Raw genomic sequence first — 20,093 nt, 5'->3', positions numbered from 1 at the left:
GCTATACAGTACTGTACTGTAATAGGTTTAAAATACTTTTCACACAAATAATACATAAAAAACAAACACAAAAAATAAAGAAAACATTTTTAATCTTACAGTACAGTACCTCGAGAAGTACAGAAATACAGTACAACAGCTGGCATACAGGGGCTGGCATCGAGTGAACAAGCAAGGAGAGTCACTGACTGGAGGAGGGAGAGGAAATGGGAGATGTAGAGCTGAAGGATCATCAGCAACAGGAAATAGAGGGCAAGCTGCAATTTCACTCATGCCTGACGTTGATGGCATAGGTTCTGGCTCCTTGCTGGATTCATTTCTATCTACCCTCTAAAAGAAACGATCCAGTGATGTCTGGGTAGTAGCTCTTCTTTTCTCGTCACAGATGACACTGTAGCACTGGATTGCATTCTGAACGGCTACTGCAACCTTTATGTACCATTCTACGTTAGGGTCCTGTGCCTCAAAAACTAAGAAAATCCCTTTGCCATTTCCTGCGCTGTGTATCTCTTCAGTTCTTCAGTTACTTCTTCCTTTTGTCTCTCTTCATCCTTTCTCTGGGCCTCCAATTCCATCAGGTCTTCATTACTAAGCTCCTCATGTTGCACAGAAAGCAGTTCAATGAAGTCGCCCTCTTGCAGATCTAGCTCCAGCTTCTCGCTGAGGGTCACTAAGTTGCTGAAGACCTCTTTGGACTCCTCATCCACCTTTTCAAATCCACAAAAATTGTGAACAAACTGCAGGCAAAGGTTCTTCCAAACCCCATTCATGGTGATGGCCGTAACCTCACGCCAAGCAAAGTCAATGTATTTTATGGTCTTGTAGATGTTATAGTCCTTCCAAAATTGTCGCAAGGTTGTTCCTGATTCGTCACTTGCCTTTACTTCCTGACGAAAAGTGTGACGTAAATAATATTTCTTGAAAGTGGCTATAACTCCCTGGTCCATAGGTTGGCTGAGCGATGTAGTATTCGGTGGTAGATGCTCTACTTTGACATTGGGATGAAAGTCATCCATGAATGGGGGGTGGCCTGGAGCACTGTCGAGCAGCAAAAGAATGTTGAATGGGACGTCCTTCTCCAAGCAATATTTCCCTACCTCCAGAATAAAGTGGTGGAAAAAGCAGTACTGGAAAATGGCCTCTGTAACCCAGGCTTTGGGGTTACTCTTCCACACAACAGGAAGAGAGCCCTTGGCTGTTTTAAAGGGCTCTTGGGTTCTCTGAATGATAAACTAAGAGAGGCTTCAGCTTCATCTTGCTGGAAGCACTGCCACCAAACAACAGAGTTAGCCTATCCTTTGCTGCTTTATAGCCTGGCATCAACTTTTCTTCCTTGCTGATATAACTTCGGTCTGGCATCCTCTCCCAGTACAGTCCTGTCTCATCCACATTAAAAACCTGCTCGGGTAAATACACGCCTTCATCAATAATTTCCCGAAACATTTTAGGAAATTCCCAGGCAGCTACCATATCTGCACTCACAGCCTCGCCACTTACTTTTATGTTGTAAATGTTGGCTCTAGCCTTGAACCGATGAAGCCAGCCATGCCTGGCATTAAAAGATGGGCCCTCTGATTCTTTGCTGTATTTGTTCTTCAAGTCTTTATAAAGGCTTTTACCTTCCCCTTGAACCAGCATTAAGCTAAGTGGGACTTAACGCTGATGCTGATCCTGCATCCACACACTGAGAAGTTTCACCATGTCCTCCATCACTTTTCCACGCTTCTTTGATATTATTGTCCACATCACTGGCACAATAGACTTCACATGTTCCACGATCTTGTTCTTTAGAATCTTGCCGATGGTTGAGTGATTCATGTTATAAGAAAGAGTGACGTCTACCATCTTTTCGCCTCGCTCTACTCTCTCAATTATTTTCACTTTTGTTTCCATCGTTATCACTTGGTGCTTCTTAGCAATGCCAGACACGTGAACTAACTTACATGATTGGACATGTGAATGCCTGTTTGCATCTCTGAAAGTTTGCAACTTGAAGTTTCATATGTAGGGGACTTACTGTACACTGTGCTTAAACTGTTTATATAAATAAATTCAGAAATTAATATAATGGCATTAAAAGAAAGATTATATATTTTTAATCCTACCTTTTCTCGCTGAAATGAAGCCTGCCAATCCTGAAACTGTAATCACTCCAATTTTCGGAAGAAAATCTCGAGGTGGATTCTTCAAATAGACATATGCATCTCAAGAAATCATTTAAAAAATAATATAACTAACTTACTATAATTGACATTCTATATAGGTATGATGAAGAAAAGTTAGAGATTTGCTAAGATAATAGCAGATGGTTTAAACATTCTTCAAAAGAACTACACAAAATAATGATTTGAGCAGCAACTTAAAAAGCCAGTTGTTAATAGTTACTTGTTACAAAATAAAATCTTCCTTCCACAGCTGATTTAATGGTATTTGTTTCCTTAATACAGGCGATTATTACACTTTAATGAAATATAATGCTAGAGTGTACACTAGCATTATATGGATTAAGATGGATTACTATAAAGCAAATTCCTCATTGTGTATGTATTATATTCTTATAATGGAAATGCTTCTGGCCTTATCTGTTCAAACATTGGTAGGATCTAGTAAGAACTGAAATAGATACTTTAGCAGGAAACTTTGAATAACAGTCTAAGGAAGCATTCAGCTATGACTCTGCTTGCCACTACTCCCCAGTAAACTCAGAGAAGCCATTGCTCTTGGTTAAAACCAATGAGCAGAATGAGAAGTGAGTCTAGACAAAAAATAGATGGAAAGGGGGCAGAGGTCCAAATTTCTTGGCTTTTTATATATTTAAATGGTTTCTGGTTCCATGCAATCCAAAAAACACACTCTTCTATCATAATTATTTATTTATTATTTATTTAATGGAATTTAATCATATTCTTCAAGGTTGATGAGGAATATAATTTGGACTTAATTGGAATTAATTCCTACACACATTAAATAATGATAATACATACACAGAGGCATTTCAACATCACAGAGGCATTTAAAATTTTAGGTGTCCTTTCTGTCCCCCAATACACATTTATTTTGACAACTGGCTTAGTCTAAAAAATGTTAGGGAGCTATACCTGCTGCCAAACAACATTATCAAACTAACGAGTCAAACACAATTGTTTTCCAACACTAGCTCAAATATTCTAGGGTGACTAATTGATATCGTGTTTCTTAGCAATCAATAGCAAAATACTATGCATTTTAACATCAAATAGTACTTATTTAAACTAATTAATAACAATGGAGATATATGTTTAATTTATGCTGTATGAGTATACAATATAAGTTTCGTAGCTAAAACAGCCAGTTTGAGTCCAGGTGTTGCCACTTACTAGCTATGTGACCTTGGTAATCTACTTAACCCCTCTAAACCCCAGTTTCCTCATCTGTAGAATGGGAGTCATTATAATACCAACATCCAGAAATTTGCTACAAAATAAAATTAGATAAATTATGTAACATGCTCATCATAATGACTCAACATATAATTGCTAAATAAATAACAGATACTATTGCTTTGTTATTATTATTATAAACTGCTATATAGAGTATCTTCTGAGTTGGTAAAACATGATAATGGATAACATACCAAGTTTATTTTTTTCACATTTAAACCTTGCAAGTTAAAAAGACAATAGAACATTTCTAATTATAGACAGTTCACTCAACCTACCTTTTCCAAATTGTACTGTATCCATTATCCCATATTTCATGAAGACATAAACACCCTAAGTAAAAAGGGGGAAAAAAGGACATCTGCATTTTTGAAGATGTTGACAATTAGGTCAAATAGCCCACATCTTTGAGATTATATGAAACTGTACCAAAATCTAAATCTAGTTTTCCTGTTTATTCTCTATGTGGACACTTGTTGAACTTAGCTTCTCTTCACTTCTTGCTTTTCATTCTATTTAACATGGATAATACTTGTTTGCTATATTCCTCACATAAATGGGTAAAGTAATGCCAATAAAATAATCAGAGCAGCTCACAGAAAAGTTATTACAGAAGTACAAAGATTTATCATCTTATTTTATGATAGCGTAGAAAAATGAATGGAATTTTTTAGAAGCATGAAGAGAGGTATATTTCAGCTTAGAAGCAACATCTGATTAATAAAGATGAGGCAGCAACAACATAATGATTTGTGGAGAAAACAACAAAAAGCCTAAAGAAAAGTGCTTCATCTTCTCCCCTTTTCTTAGTGTTCATTAGAATGAGAAAAATAAATCTAAATAAGACATTTATCTTAGAATAGAAATCATCCTACACAGACTAGTGTCCATCTTGTTTTCAACAGGAACATAAATTACCTGCAAATCAAGATTATATTAGCCCACTGAAGGGATTAAAGCTTTAAATCAAAGATTCTTTTTACCTGTTTCTAACTATTTATTTTAATGCAAGAAATATTGTTAAACACATTTTTTGATATGTACTATCTCAAGTACATCAGAAGAAAAATGAAGGCATGGAATAATTTACCCATAGTAATTGCCCATAGTCATGCTGTACTCTATTGATAAAACTAGAAAACACAGTCTAAATATGTGGTCTCCATCTCTGAACTAGTTGCTATGAAACCATGGGATAAAAACAAAAAAAGAGATTTTCAAAGCAAAGACAATAGATATTATTATATTAGATAGGAAAGAATTAAATTATTTCTATTGATATATCTTGGTATTAGTAACTTTGTCTCAGACAGATACTTTCATGATGATCAGATGCAGAAGTTCATCCTGTTCATCATGGTTTAAAGCTGTACAAACCAACACAGATCCTAACTGCCACTGAGCTACTTCTCCTTGGGGACTGTCTCTTGAGAAAATTTCACCTCAAAATTATAATGCTTACTGATCAGTTGATTGGGAATAATGTAACTGTTGAGGAAGAAAACTTTGGGGAAATTTTCCTTAGCTGTGTTTAGGAATTCACTTTTACCACTGGAGGTCGCTGCTACCTAAATTTCGAAACACTAAGGAGTAGGAATAGAAATTGAATTTGCCCTGCGATTCTAAGTTTAATGCAGAATGTAATTTGAGCCGGAGGTAATTTTTAAAGAATAGATTACATTTTAAGGAGAACATTAGAGAGGAAATGTTTACATTGAAGATGAAATGCATTTGAAAGTGCCCTTCTTCAATCTATTCATTTCAGCATATTACCAGAGTAAAAAGTTCTTTTAGTCTTAAATTGGGTGATAGTAACAATAGCAATTTAAAGATCTCACAGGAACAATTAACCTCACTGAAAACAACTTTGAGAACACTACGGAAAATTAGGTGTCAAGAGACTTCAGTCTGAATCATCCAGCTGTTGGCATACAGCCTCAGGGGCATGACTCAGACCCTAATTAGTTAAGCTATTTCCTGCTGAGACCAAACTATTAATAGTGTGTGGTACAACTAGTCAAACTATTAAAAGTGTATTATTAGAATTATAAAAGTCTATTAGAATTGTTTGACAAGCACAAATTAAAAAAAAATAACACCATGTATTCATCAGACGTTTTAAATATCTGAAATGACCAGAGTTCACAGATTTGATATTTCATAAGACCATTAGAATTTTCTTTTTAAAAAGAATGGATTAGAAACAAGAAAAAGCGCAAGGGTTCACAATTGGATAGGTTAGACTTGAGGAAAAGTTTTGTGGTTATTAGGTCAGAATGATGAAAACAATGGTACCACCATTATCATTATGACACTGACACTGCAGATGTTGATGTTAGCACACATCTATGTTGACGCGATGATTATGAAGCAGCAGTATTGTACTAGCTTACTCCACCCCTCTGCTGCTGGATAATGCTGATTGAAGGCTAAGTATTAAAATAAGGTGAATTCTATTTTGCCCAATAGCTGACTATAGTCAAAACGGTCTTATGAACTAAACCTAACAAGTGAATATTTTACTCAGCCAAATAACTAACAATGCAGAAGTAATCTCAGAACTTCATATAAAAGGTCAAGCAATGTTTTGTACATGCCACGTGACATAAATGCTTGCTGAACTACTTTAATCTATGCAGTAGTGGTAGAGTAGATTAAATATGGCCACAAATTCTTTGCTGCTACTCATATTGAGAGATGGTATCTAATTCCCCTCCCATAAAAACTGGGCTGGCCTTAATGACTTCATTTAACAACAGAATGCTGTAGAAGTAACCTTCCTGGACACCTGAAGACAGGTAAGAAGCTTGGCAAATTCTGACTAAGGCCTCTTGCAACATATTCTCTAGGAGCCCTGAACTGTCCATGTAAGTTATCTGACTACCTGAGGCCAGGTGTGGATGCTTCAGTCAACATTCCCAGCTGAGCCCAGCCTTCTAGCCATCTGTGACAAGGTGCCAGCGAAGAGAATGAAGCTGTCTTGGACCCTCTAAATCAGCCCATTCACCTGATGAATACCACTGGGTGGCCTCTGTCAACACCACATGCAACAGAAGAATCAGCTGTCTGAAGTCTGATTAAATTTCTGATTCACAAAATCATGAGATAGAACAGTTGCTGTTTTAAACCACTAAGTTTTGGGGTAGTTTGTTACACATCAATGAATAACTGGAACAACTGTTATGTAATAAAATGAGAACCCTCTGATATGAAACCACTATCAGAATTCACTTACCTTGCACCAGCCAATATAACGACCAGTTGTAGTGCGAATGGACGCAAAGCCCATTTGTAAATGACCAGGCTGCTCATCAACATATTTAGACTGGAGCGGTGGTGCAGTATATATGGGGAGCTAGAAGGAAAAAAATTCATGTCAAAAATATAAAATAGCTGAACTTCCTTTTCCAGCAGTATGGCAGAATAAGAATCCTCATCAACATTCCTACTGAAAACAACTAAAAATGCTGATAAAATGTATTTTAAGCCAGCTTTTACCTTGATGTCATTTGCTGTAAAACAGATGGTTCATGGAGTATGGGATCAGGAAACAAAACCCAGAATGAGCTTGAGGTGGGCAATCTTACTGGAGAGCCTATAGAATTGGCATCTCAAGGTGCTGCATACTCAATTTAAGGTTGAACTAGAAATAAACAGTTCACTCCAAGGAACTGTTAGGAAAACTGATTGTCTCAAAGATTGGGCATGGAGTAGAGAGGAAAGAAATATTTCCTAAGAATTGGCAATCACAAGTGAGAACTCATAATGTGCAGCATAAAACTATCTTGATAATCTAAGAAATCTCAAATTAAGTATACATTTAAGGTGCTCCCAGGCTGGTATCCCCCACAGATGCTTGGCAGAAGCAAATGAACATCTCCTCTCTGAAGGAAGCTACCCAGACTTCAAAGATTTACAACAGATAAAGGCCCAAGAAATATGAGACCACAATTTTGAAAAATTAAAAAACACAAAGAAGCAAAATCAGAAAACACAAGGAAGCATCTGGACAAGAGCTAGCAGAAACAACAAAGAGCAGAATCAGAGCCACAAAAAATGTATATACTAGAACATATGGTATCAAATACATATATTTTTTATTTTTAGAGAAATAAAAGAGGAAATTCGAGTTAAGAGCAAGAGACTACAAAAATTACCAAAGCTAATGAAAATAAAGAGAAAGAGAACTTCTAGAACTGGAAATTAAAACAAATAAAGAATTCAATTGATAAGTTTTAATAGATTGGATACAGTTTACAGTTGCTGAGAGATTTTGTGAATTAGTAGACCTAAAGAAATTTTTATGCAAAGAAATGAAAAATAAGTATGAAAGAGATATGTATGATAGAGTGAGAAATATTAATATATGCCTAATCAGAGTTCTAGAGAAAAGGAGAAAGATGGGGCAGAAGTAATATTTGAAGAGAATAGTCAAGATTTTTCCAGAACTTATGAACACTTGACAGGTTCAGAAAACTAACATATCCCAAACAGGATAAATAAAAAGTACTCCACAATTAGAAAACTCATAGTAAAACTCTATAACACCAAGGACAAAGAGGGGATATTAAAAAAAAAAAAGCCAGAGAGAAAAGACAGATTACTTTCAAAGGAATAAAAATTAGATAAACTTTGACTTCTCAAAAACAACACTGGAAGGCACAACATAATATCTTCAATGCACTAAAAAAAAAGTAACTTAACTGAGAATTATATACTCAGTAGAATATCTTCTTTTCAAAAATGAGGGGAGAAGGACACATACAGACAAAACCCAAGATAATGTGTAACCAAATGACCCTCAGTGGGAAATTTTAAAACATGTACTTAAGGCAGAAGAAAAATATTCCCATTGAGAAGGTCTGTGATGGAAGAAGGAATGATTAGCAAAGAAAGTGGTAAATACGTGGGTAAAACTAAAACAATGAATATATAAAATAATAATTTTTAGGCATGTGTTTAAAAAATAGAACTACATCCCTGAGTATCAATATAGTATAAGTTAGGAAGGGATGTCAGAAATTAAAATGTTCTCGGTTCTTAATATGGTTTGGACAGAGGGTAAATATACTGATGAGACTTGAAATGAATGCAAGTTAAAATTTCTAGGGTGACCAATAAAAGAAAATAAAAAGAAGGCAGAATTAACAAACTATGTTATAGAAAAAAAAAAGAGAGAGAAAATAAAGCAAAGAAAGGAAATAAAAGAACAGAAGAGGTAAGAAAAACAAAAACCACAAAAACTTGGTAGAAATGATTCCAAAGATATTAAAAATTATAATAGATGCAAATGGATAAAATGATCTAGTTGAAAGACAAAGATTACGAGATTGCATTTATAAAATACAGCCAACATTTTGTTTATGAGACATTGTTAAAACAATTATTTAGAAAGGTTAGGAAAAAAAGGAATAAAAAATACATATTGGGCAAATAGCCACCAAAAGAAAGCTACTATAAGCTATATTAATATTAGACAAAACAGACTTTGAGACAAAAATCATTACTAGAGATCAAGGACCTATATTAAGACAAAAAGTTTAAATAATGAGAGAGTACATTCTTAAACTTGTATGCATTATTAATATATTCTCAAAATACATGAAACAAGGGGAAATAGACAAATTTGCCATCATAGAGGAAGTTTTACTTATTCACCATGATGGCTGATCAAAAACCAGATTAAAAATAAAAACTAATAGTAACGAGCAGAAGTGGGCAAACTATAGCCCATGGACTAGTCACCAGTTTATGTAAATCAAGTTTTATAGGGTCACCAGCTATACTCATTCATTAACGTATTGTCTACGGCTGCTTTTGTGCTACAACAGCAGTTGAGACGATGTGACAGAGTTACATATGTTTAAAATATTTACTATAGGGCTTTTTAAGAAAAAACTCTATTGACTCCTGGTACAGAAAAATATAATCAACAAGCTTGATCTCACGGACATATATAGCACAGTGCATTGAACAACTGCAAACTACATAATACTTTCAAGCACAAATGGAAATGTATAAAAAACTGACTGCACCCTGGACCATTTCAGGAATTGAAAGTCTTAGGAAATTTCAAAGGACTAATATACAGAATATGTTCTCTTAACACAAAACTCCCACAGCTAAGTCATACTTACTAGTAACAGAATGAGTGTTTTCTTCTTTACATCAGAAACATACAAAATGCCACTCTCACCACTTCTGTTCAACATTTTACTGGACGTTCTAGCCAGTGCATTCAGAAAAGAAAAAGAAATAGAAGACACTAAGTTGGAAAGGAATAAATAAAACTATCTCAAATCGGGAAGATGGCAGAAGAGTAAGACATGGAGATCACCTTCATCCCCCCAGATACACCAGAAATACATCTACACGTGGAACAACTCCTACAGAACACCTAATGAACGCTGGCAGAAGACCTCAGACCTCCCAAAAGGCAAGAAACTCCCCACGTACCTGGGTAGGGCAAAAGAAAAAAGAATAAACAGAGACAAAAGAATAGGGACGGGACCTGCACCAGAGGGAGGGAGTAGTGAAGGAGGAAAAGTTTCCACACACTAGGAAGCCCCTTCATGGGCGGAGACTGCAGGTGGTGGAGGGGGAAAGCTTCCGGGCCGCGGAGGAGAGCACAGCAACAGGGGTGTGGAGGGCAAAGCGGAGAGATTACCGCAGAGAGGATCGGTGCCGACCAGAGAGTACTGGGGTTGGCGGCGTGAACAGAGCCTGCAGGGGTTAGTGCACCACAGCGAGCAGGGAGGGAGTCCGGGGAAATGTGTGGACCTGCTGAAGAGGCAAGAGACTTTTTCTTCCCCCTTTGTTTCCTGGTGTGCAAGGAGAGGGGATTAAGAGCACTTCTTAAAGGAGCTCCAGAGAAGGGCCCAAGCCGCAGCTAACAGTGAGGACCCCAGAGACGGGCATGAGACGCTAAGGCTGCTGCTTCCGCCACCAAGAAGGCTGTGTGCGAGCACAGGTCACTCTCCACACCTCCCTTCCGGGGAGCCTGTGCAGCCCGCCACTGCCAGGGTCCAGGGATCCAGGGACAACTTGCCCGGGAGAACGCACAGCGCGCCTCATGCTGGTGCAATGTCACGCTGGCCTCTGCTGCTGCAGGGTCGCCCTGCATCCGTACCGCTCCCAACCCCAGGCCTGGGTGAGCCAGAGCCCCCGAATCAGCGGCTCCTTTAACCCCGTCCAGTCTGAGCGAAGAACAGACGCCCTCTGGCGACCTACACTCAGAGGCGGGGCCAAATCCAAAGCTGAAACCCAGAAGCTGTGAGAACAAAGAAGAGAAAGGCAAATCTCTCCCAGCAGCCTCGGGAACAGCGGATTAAATCTCCATAATCAACTTGATGTACACTGCATCTGTAGAATACCTGAATAGACAACGAATCATCCCAAACTGAGGAGGTGTACTTTGAGAGCAAGATCTATGATTTTTTCCCCTTTTCCTCTTTTTGTGAGTGTGTATGTGTATGCTTCTGTGTGAGATTGTTTCTGTATAGCTTTGCTATCACCATTTGTCCTAGGGTTCTATCCGACCATTTTTTTTTTCAAAAAATTTTTCTCTTAATAATTATTTCTTATTTTATTAAATTATTTTATCTTACTTTTTAAAATTTTATCCACTTTCTTTCCTTCTTTTCTTCCTTCCTCCCTCCCTCCCTTCCTCTCCATCTCTCTCTCTCTCTCCCTCTCTCTCTCTCTTTCTTTCTTTCTTTCATCTTTCTACTTTTTCTCCCTTTTATTCTGAGCCATGTGGATGAAAGGCTCTTGGTGCTGCAGCCAGGAGTCAGTGCTGTGCCTCTGAGGTGGGAGACAGAACTTCAGGACACTGGTCCACAAGAGACGTCCCAGCTCCATATAATAACACACGGTGAAAGTCTCCGAGATCTCCATCTCAAAACCAGCACCCAGCTTCACTCAACGACCAGCAAGCTACAGTGCTGTACACCCTATGCCAAATAACTAGCAAGACAGGAACACAACACCACCCATTAGCAGAGAGGTTGCCTAAAATCATAATAAGTCCACAGACACCCCAAAACACACGACCAGACGTGGACCTGCCCAACAGAAAGACAAGATCCAGCATCATCAACCAGAAAACAGGCACTAGTCCCCTCCACCAGGAAGTCTACACAACCCACTGAACCAACTTTAGCCACTGGGGGCAGACACCAAAAACAACGGGAACTATGAACCTGCAGCCTGCAAAAAGGAGACCCCGAATACAGTTTGATAACCAAAATGAGAAGACAGAAAAACACAAAGCAGATGAAGGAGCAAGAGAAAAACCCGACAGACCTAACAAATGAAGAGGAAATAGGCAGTCTACCTGAAAAAGAATTCAGAATAATGATAGTAAAGTTGATCCAAAATCTTGGAAATAGAATAGAGAAAATGCAAGAAACATTTAACACGGACATAGAAGAAATAAAGATGAAACAAGCAACAATGAACACAATAAATGAAATTAAAAATACTCTAGATGGGATCAAGAGCAGAATAACTGAGGCAGAAGAACGGATAAGTGCCCTGGAAGATAAAATTCTGGAAATAACTACTGTAGAGCAGAATAAAGAAAAAAGAAAGAAAAGAACTGAGGACAGCCTCAGAGACCTCTGGGACAACATTAAATGCACCAACATTCAAATTACAGGGGTTCCAGAAGAATAAGAGAAAAAGAAAAGGACAGAGAAAATATTTGAAGTGATTATACTTGAAAACTTCCCTAATATGGGAAAGGAAATAGTTAATCAAGTCCAGGAAGCATAGAGAGTCCCATACAGGATAAATCCAAGGAGAAACACACCAAGACACATATCAAACTGTCAAAAAATAAATACAAAGAAAACATATTAAAAACAGCAAGGGAAAAACAACAAATAACACACAAGGGAATCCCCAAAAAGTTAACAGCTGATCTTTCAGCAGAAACTCTGCAAGCCAGAAGGGACTGGCAGGACATATTTAAAGGGATGAAGGAGAAAATCCTACAACCAAGATTAATCTACCCAGCAAGGATCTCATTCAGATTTGATGGAGAAATTAAAACCTTTACAGACAAGCAAAAGCTGAGAGAGTTCAGCACCACCAAACCAGCTTTACAACAAATGCTAAAGGAACTTCTCTAGGCAACAAACACAAGAGAAGGAAAAGACCTACAATAACAAAACAATTAAGAAAATGGGAATAGGAACATACATATTGATAATTACCTTAAATGTAAATGGATTAAATGCTCCCACCAAAGGACACAGACTGGCTGAATGGATACAAAAACAAGACCCATATATATGCTGTCTACAAGAGACCCAATTCAGACCTAGAGACACATACAGACTGAAAGTGAGGGGATGGAAAAAGATATTCCATGAAAATGGAAACGAAAAGAAAGCTGAAGTAGCAAATCTCATACCAGACAAAACAGACTTTAAAATAATAATTATTAGAAGAGACAAAGAAGGACACTACATAATGATCAAGGGATCGATCCAAGAAGGTATAACGATTGTAAATATTTATGCACCCAACATAGGAGCACCTCAATAACTAAGGCAAACACTAACAGCCATAAAAGGGGAAATCGACAGTAACTCATTCATAGTAGGGGACTTTAACACCCCACTTTTACCAATGGACAGATGATCCAAAATGAAAATAAATAAGGAAACACAAACTTTAAATGATACATTAAAAAAGATGGACTTAATTGATATTTATAGGACATTCCATCCAAAAACCAAAGAATACACATTTTTCTCAAGTGCTCATGGCACATTCTCCAGGATAGATCATATCTTGGGTCACAAATCAAGCCTCGGTAAATTTAAGAAAACTGAAATTGTATGAAGTATCTTTTCCAACCACAACACCTTGAGATTAGATATCAATTACAGGAAAAGACCTGTAAAAAATACAAACACATGGAGGCTAAACAATACACTATTTAATAACGAAGTGATCACTGAAGAAATCAAAGAGGAAATCAAAAAATACCTAGACACAAATGACAATGGAGACATGACGACCCAAGACATATGGGATGCTGCAAAAGCAGTTCTAAGAGGGAAGTTTATAGCAATACAATCCTACCTTAAGAAACAGGAAACATCTTGAATAAACAACCTAAACTTGTACCTAAAGCTATTAGAGAAAGAAGAACAAAAAACCCCTTAGTTAGCAGAAGGAAAATCATAAAGATCAGACCAGAAATAAATGAAAAAGAAATGAAGAAAACGATAGCAAAGATAAATAAAACTAAAAGCTGGTTCTTTGAGAAGATAAACAAAATTGATAAACCATTAGTCAGACTCATCAAGAAAAAAAGGAAGAAGACTCAAATTAATAGAATTAGAAATGAAGAAGGAGAAGTAACAACTGACACTGCAGAAATACAAAAGATCATGAGCGATTACAAGAAACTGTATGTCAATAAAATGGAGAACCTGGAAGAAATGGACAAATTCGTAAAAAAGCACAACCTGCCAAGACTGAATCAGGAAGAAACAGAAAATATGAACAGACCAATCACAAGCACTGAAATTGAAACTGTGATTAAAAATCTTCCAACAAACAAAAGCCCAGGACCAGATGGCTTCACAGGCGAAGTCTATCAAACATTTAGAGAAGAGCTAACACCTATCCTTCTCAAACTCTTCCAAAATATAGCAGAGGGAGGAACACTCCTAAACTCATTCTACGTGGCCATCATCTCCCTGATACCAAAATCAGACAAGGATGTCAAAAAGAAAGAAAACTACAGGCCAATATCACTGATGAACATAGATGCAAAAATCCTCAACAAAATACTAGCAAACAGAATCCAACAGCATATTAAAAGGATCATACACCATGATCAAGTGGGGTTTATTCCAGGAATGTAAGGATTCTTCAATATACACAAATCAATCAACGTGATACACCATATTAACAAACTGAAGGAGAAAAAGCATATGATCATCTCAAGAGATGCAGAGAAAGCTATCGACAAAATGCAACACCAATTTTTCATAAAAACCCTGCAGAAAGTAGGCATAGAGGGAACTTTCCTTAACATAATACAGGCCATATATGACAAACCCACAGCCAACATTGTCCTCAATGGTGAAAAACTGAAAGCATTTCCACTAAGATCAGGAACAAGACAAGGTTTCCCACTCTCACCACTCTTCCTCAACATAGTTTTGTAAGTTTTAGCCACAGCAATCAGAGAAGAAAAGGAAATAAAAGGAATCCAAGTCGGAAAAGAAGAAGTAAAGCTGTCACTGTTTGCAGATGACATGATACTATACATAGAGAATCCTAAACATGCTATCAGAAAACTACTAGAGCTAATCAATGAATTTGGTAAAGTAGCAGGATACAAAATTAATGCACAGAAATCTCTGGCATTCCTATACAGTAATGATGAAAAATCTGAAAGTGAAATCAAGAAAACACTCCCATTTAGCACTGCAACAAAAAGAATAAAATATCTAGGAATAAACCTACCTAAGGAGACAAAAGACCTACATGCAGAAAATTATAAGACACTGATGAAAGAAATTAAAGATGATATAAATAGGTGGAGAGATATACCATGTTCTTGGATTGAAAGAATCAACATTGTGAAAATGACTCTACTACCCAAAGCAATGTACCGATTCATTGCAATCCCTATCAAACTACCACTGGCATTTTTCATAGAACTAGAACGAAAAATTTCACAATTTGTATGGAAACACAAAAGACCCCGAATAGCCAAATCAATCTTGAGAGCTAAAAATGGAGCTGGAGGAATCAGGCTCCCTGACTTCAGACTATACTACAAAGCTACAGTAATCAAGACAGTATGGTACTGGCACAAAAACAGGAAGATAAATCAATGGAACAGGATAGAAAGCCCAGAGATAAACCCATGCACATATGGTCACCGTATGTTTGATAAGGAGGGAGGAATGTACAGTGGATAAAGGACAGCCTCTTCAATAAGTGGTGCTGTGAAAACTGGACAGGTACATGTAAAAGTATGAGATTAGATCACTCCCTAACGCCATACACAAAAATAAGCTCAAAATGGATTAAAGACCTAAATGTAAGGCCAGAAACTATCAAACTCTTAGAGGAAAACATCAATGACATAAATCACAGCAAGATCTTTTTTGACCCACCTCCCAGAGAAATGGAAGTTAAAACAAAAATAAACAAATGGGACCTAATGAAACTTCAGAGCTTTTGCACAGCAAAGGAAACCATAAACAAGACAAAAGACAACCCTCAGAATGGGAGAAAATATTTGCAAATGAAGCAACTGACAAAGGATTAATCTCCAAAATTTACAAGCAGCTCATGCAGCTCAATAACAACCAAAAACCAACACAATCCAAAAATGGGCAGAAGACATAAATAGACATTTCTCCAAAGAAGACATACAGGCTGCCAACAAACACGTGAAAGAATGCTCAACATCATTAGAGAAATGCAAATCAAAACTACAATGAGATATCATCTCACACCAGTCAGAATGGCCATCATCAAAAAATCTAGAAGCAATAAATGCTGGAGAGGGTGTGGAGAAAAGGGAACACTCTTGCACTGTTGGTGGGAATGTGAATTGGTACAGCCACTATGGAGAACAGTATGGAGGTTCCTTAAAAAACTACAAATAAAACTACCATATGACCCAGCAATCCCACTACTGGGCATATACCCTGAGAAAACCATAATTCAAAAAGAGTCATATACCAAAATGTTCATTGCAGCTCTACTTACAATAGCCAGGAGATGGAAACAACCTAAGTGTCCATCATCGGATGAATGAATAAAGAATATGTGGCACATATATACAATGGAATATTACTCAGACTTAAAAAGAAACAAAATTCAGCTATTTGTAATGAGGTGGATGGACCTAGAGTCTGTCATACAGAGTGAAGTAAGTCACAAATAGAAAGACAAATACCATATGCTAACACATATATATGGAATTTAAGAAAAAAAATGTCATGAAGAACCTAGGGGTAAGACAGGAATAAAGAAACACACCTACTAGAGAACGGACTTGACGATATGGGGAGGCGGAAGGGTAAGCTGTGACAAAGTGAGAGAGTGGCATCACATATATACACTACCAAACATAAAATAGATAACTAGTGGGAACCAGCTGCATAGCACAGGGAGATCAGCTCGGTGCTTTGTGACTACCTAGAGCGGTGGGATAGGGAGGGTGGGAGGGAGGGAGACGCAAGAGGGAAGAGATATGGGAACATATGTATATGTACAACTGATTCACTTTGTTAGAATGCAGAAACTAGCACACCATTGTAAAGCAATTATACTGCAATACAGATGTAAAAAACACGCAAGCAAGCAAACAAACCAAAACTATCTCCATTCACAGATGGTATGATCTTGTATATAGAAAATCCTAAGGAACCCCCATAATACCTACTACAATAAATTCTGTAAGGTTGCAGGGTAAAAGATCAATATACAAAAATCAATTGTATTTTTATACACTGGCAATAAATGATCCGAAAATGAAATTAAGAAAGCAATTCCATCTAAAAGAGCATCAAAAACTAAAATACTTAGGAATAAATTCAACAAAGAAGTGTAAGACTTGTACATTTAAACCTACAAAAATATTGAAAGCAAGAGAGAACATGTAGATAAATGGAAATACATCACAGACATCCCATGTTCTTGGATTACAAGGCTAAATATTATTAGAATGGCAATATTTCCCATATTGATCCATGGACCTGAAGGAACCACTATGAAAATCCTGCTTGTCTTTCTTTTCCCCATATAACGAAAATTTGATGCTAAAATTCATACAGGTGTGAAAGGCAAACAGAAGAGCCAAAACAATCTTGAAAAAGAAGAACAAAATTGGAGGACACATACTCCTCAATTTCAAAACTTGTTACAAAATAATAGTATGGTATTGTTATAAGGATAGATATATAGATAAATGGAATAGAATTTTGAGTCTAGAAATGAACCCATGCATTTATGGTCAACTGATTTTTAACAAGGTAACAAAGAAAATTCAATGGAGAAACAATAGTATTTTCAACAAACAGTACATGGATAACTGGATATTCACATACAAAAGAAAGAAGTTGGACCCCTACCTCATGCCACATACAAAATATTAACTCAAAATGGATCTCAGAACTAAATATAAGAGCTAAAATTATACAACTCTCAGAAGAAAACATAAAGGTAAATCTTCATGACTTTGGGTTAAGCAATGATTTCTTATATACAACATCAGAAGCACTAGCAACAAAAGCAAAAAATAAATAAATTGGACTTCATCAAAATTAAAAACTTGTGCTGCAAATGATACCATCAATATAGTAAAAGGACAACCTATGAACAATACTTACAAATCATGTATTTCATAAAGAACTTGTATCTGGAATATATAAAGAACACTTGCAATTCAACAGTAAAAAGGCGATTACCCAATTTAAAAATTGACAAAGAATTTGAATAGACATTTCTCCAAAGATGTACAAATTACCAGTAAGCACATGAAAAAATGCTTGATATCATTACTTATTAGGGAAATGCAAATCAAAACTCCAATGAAGTATCATTTCACACCCACTAGGATTGCTATAATCAAAAAAGAGACAATAACAAGGGTTGGTAAATATGTGGAGAAACTGGAACCTTCATACACAGCTGGTGAGACTATAAATGGTGTAGTTGCTTTGGAAAACAGCCTGGCAGTTCCTCAAAGGTTTAAAGATACAGTTGCCATATGGACCAGAAGTTCCACTCCTAGGTCCATACCCAACAGAAATGAAAACATATGTTGACACAAAACTTACACAACAAAGTTCATAGAAGTATCAGCCATAATAGCACCAAAGGGGAAATAACCCTAATGTCCATCAATTGATACATGGATAAACACCTGCTGTATTTACAGAATGAACTATTATTCAGCAATAAAAGGAAATGACATACCAATACATTCTATAACATGGATGAAACTTGAAAATATTTTGGTAATTGAAAGAAGTCAGTCACAAAAGGCCACATATTATATGATTCTATTTATATGCAATGTCTAGCATAGGCATATCCACAGAGAAAGAAAGCAGATTAGTGGTTACCAGGGGCTTAGGAGAGACTGAAATCAAAGTGATGATAATGGGTATAGGCTTTCTTTCTTTCTTTTTTCTCTTGGAGGGGCTTTCTTTTTGTAGTGATGAATTTTTTCTAAAATTAGCAGTAGTGGGCTTTCCAAGACGGCAGAAGAGTAAGAGGATGTGAAGTTCATCTCTACCCACAAACACATCAAGAATACATCTACAAATGGAACAATTCTCACAGAGCACCTGCTGAACACTAGCAGAGAGGACCTCGGACACATAAAAGGAGAAGAAAGGTCCCACGCAACCAGGTAGGATGAAAGAAAGAAGAAAGGAAAAGGAAGAGGAGAGGAAGCAGGTTATGACCTGCACCGCTGGCGGGGAGCTGAAGATGAGGAGAGGTTCTTGTGTCTGCGGAAGCCCCCTCGCGAGCGAGGAGCTCAGCTGGGACAGAAGGGGAGCTTCGGGAGCTTGGAGGGGAGCCCAGCAACTGGTTGGTGGCAGGCAAGACAGTGAGACCTACACAGGGGGTCTGTGCCAGAGCACTGCACACCCCAGCCTGAGACAGATGTCTGCTGGTGCACACAGGGGCTGCGTGCTGGAACATGGGATTTGGCGAGCAGACCAGGGGAGAGGGCTGCTGCTGGCTGTGAGGAGATAGCCTGAGGGGACAGGAGTGAGGAGCTCTGCAATCAGGAGTGCTCATGGAGGGAGCCAGGACCACCACAGAAGCAATGTGTTCGTGTTGAGTGATGTGCAGTGGGTGGGGCCCCCATTGCAGCCTTTCTCCTCAAGTGTCAGCCCATGCCTCCATGAGCACTTGGGAGGGCTCCCACCGGAGCCGGCACATGTGCCCCTGCAATCGTCTCCCCTGCCCCCCCACCTCTCTGCCTGGGCAACCTGCTCGCCCCAGTCACTGCCTGATGGGCTCACGCGTTCCAATTGCTACTCCAGCGCCCTGCCACCAGGGTGGCCTGCTCGCCCCAATTGCTGCCTTGGCTCCTTCCTGCCTGATGGGCTCGTGTACTCTAGCAACCTCTGGAGAGACTCCAGTGGGAGGAACACATGCAGAGGTGGGGCTGAAACCACAGCTGCACCCCAGGGGTCGTGGGACTAAGGAAGAAGAGCTGAAATCTCTCCTCGCACTGTGTGAACCACGGAGTTACACCTCCACTGACGGCTTCCTAAATTCAGTGCCTGCGAAACATCCAAAAGGACAACAAGTGCTCCTGTAGCTGGGACAGGTCTGGCTTTAGCAGCTGTGGGCTTTGTGGGCATGTACACGTGGGGATTGGGCCAGGTCAGAGTCTGAGCTGCCTCCATAGCTCCCACAGCAGGTCCAGGTGCACAACTACTGCAGTCCTGGGACCTGACCTCAGTAGATCTGTGTGAGTGACCGGGTGAAACCAATGCTTGAGAGTCACTATGGCCAAGTGCTCGCATACCCACAGTTAAGGTGGGACCAACAGCAGTGCCAACAACAGTGTACTTTGTAAGCCCACACAATGGACGAAAGGGGACACAACAGAGCACATTCACAGGTGAACAGCTCCAGAGAAGGAATACACATTGGCTTCTC

The 20,093-nt window shown here is 38.2% G+C and overlaps 1 protein-coding gene across 1 annotated transcript in view; it reads right to left on the bottom strand.

Moving 5' to 3' along the window:
• Positions 1–20,093, bottom strand: part of APOOL (apolipoprotein O like) — a 117,400-nt gene that overhangs the window by 39,318 nt on the left and 57,989 nt on the right. Inside the window, exons 3-5 of the mRNA XM_065900205.1 lie at positions 6,655–6,774; positions 3,698–3,752; positions 2,106–2,204 (exon numbers count right to left, since the gene is read on the bottom strand). Coding sequence (XP_065756277.1) covers positions 2,106–2,204; positions 3,698–3,752; positions 6,655–6,774 — 274 coding nt within the window. The remainder of the gene's footprint in view (positions 1–2,105; positions 2,205–3,697; positions 3,753–6,654; positions 6,775–20,093) is intronic.

Source organism: Phocoena phocoena, chromosome X (assembly GCF_963924675.1).
Source record: "Phocoena phocoena chromosome X, mPhoPho1.1, whole genome shotgun sequence".
Taxonomy (NCBI): Eukaryota; Metazoa; Chordata; class Mammalia; order Artiodactyla; family Phocoenidae; genus Phocoena; species Phocoena phocoena.
This window is presented reverse-complemented; position numbering and strand designations above follow the sequence as displayed.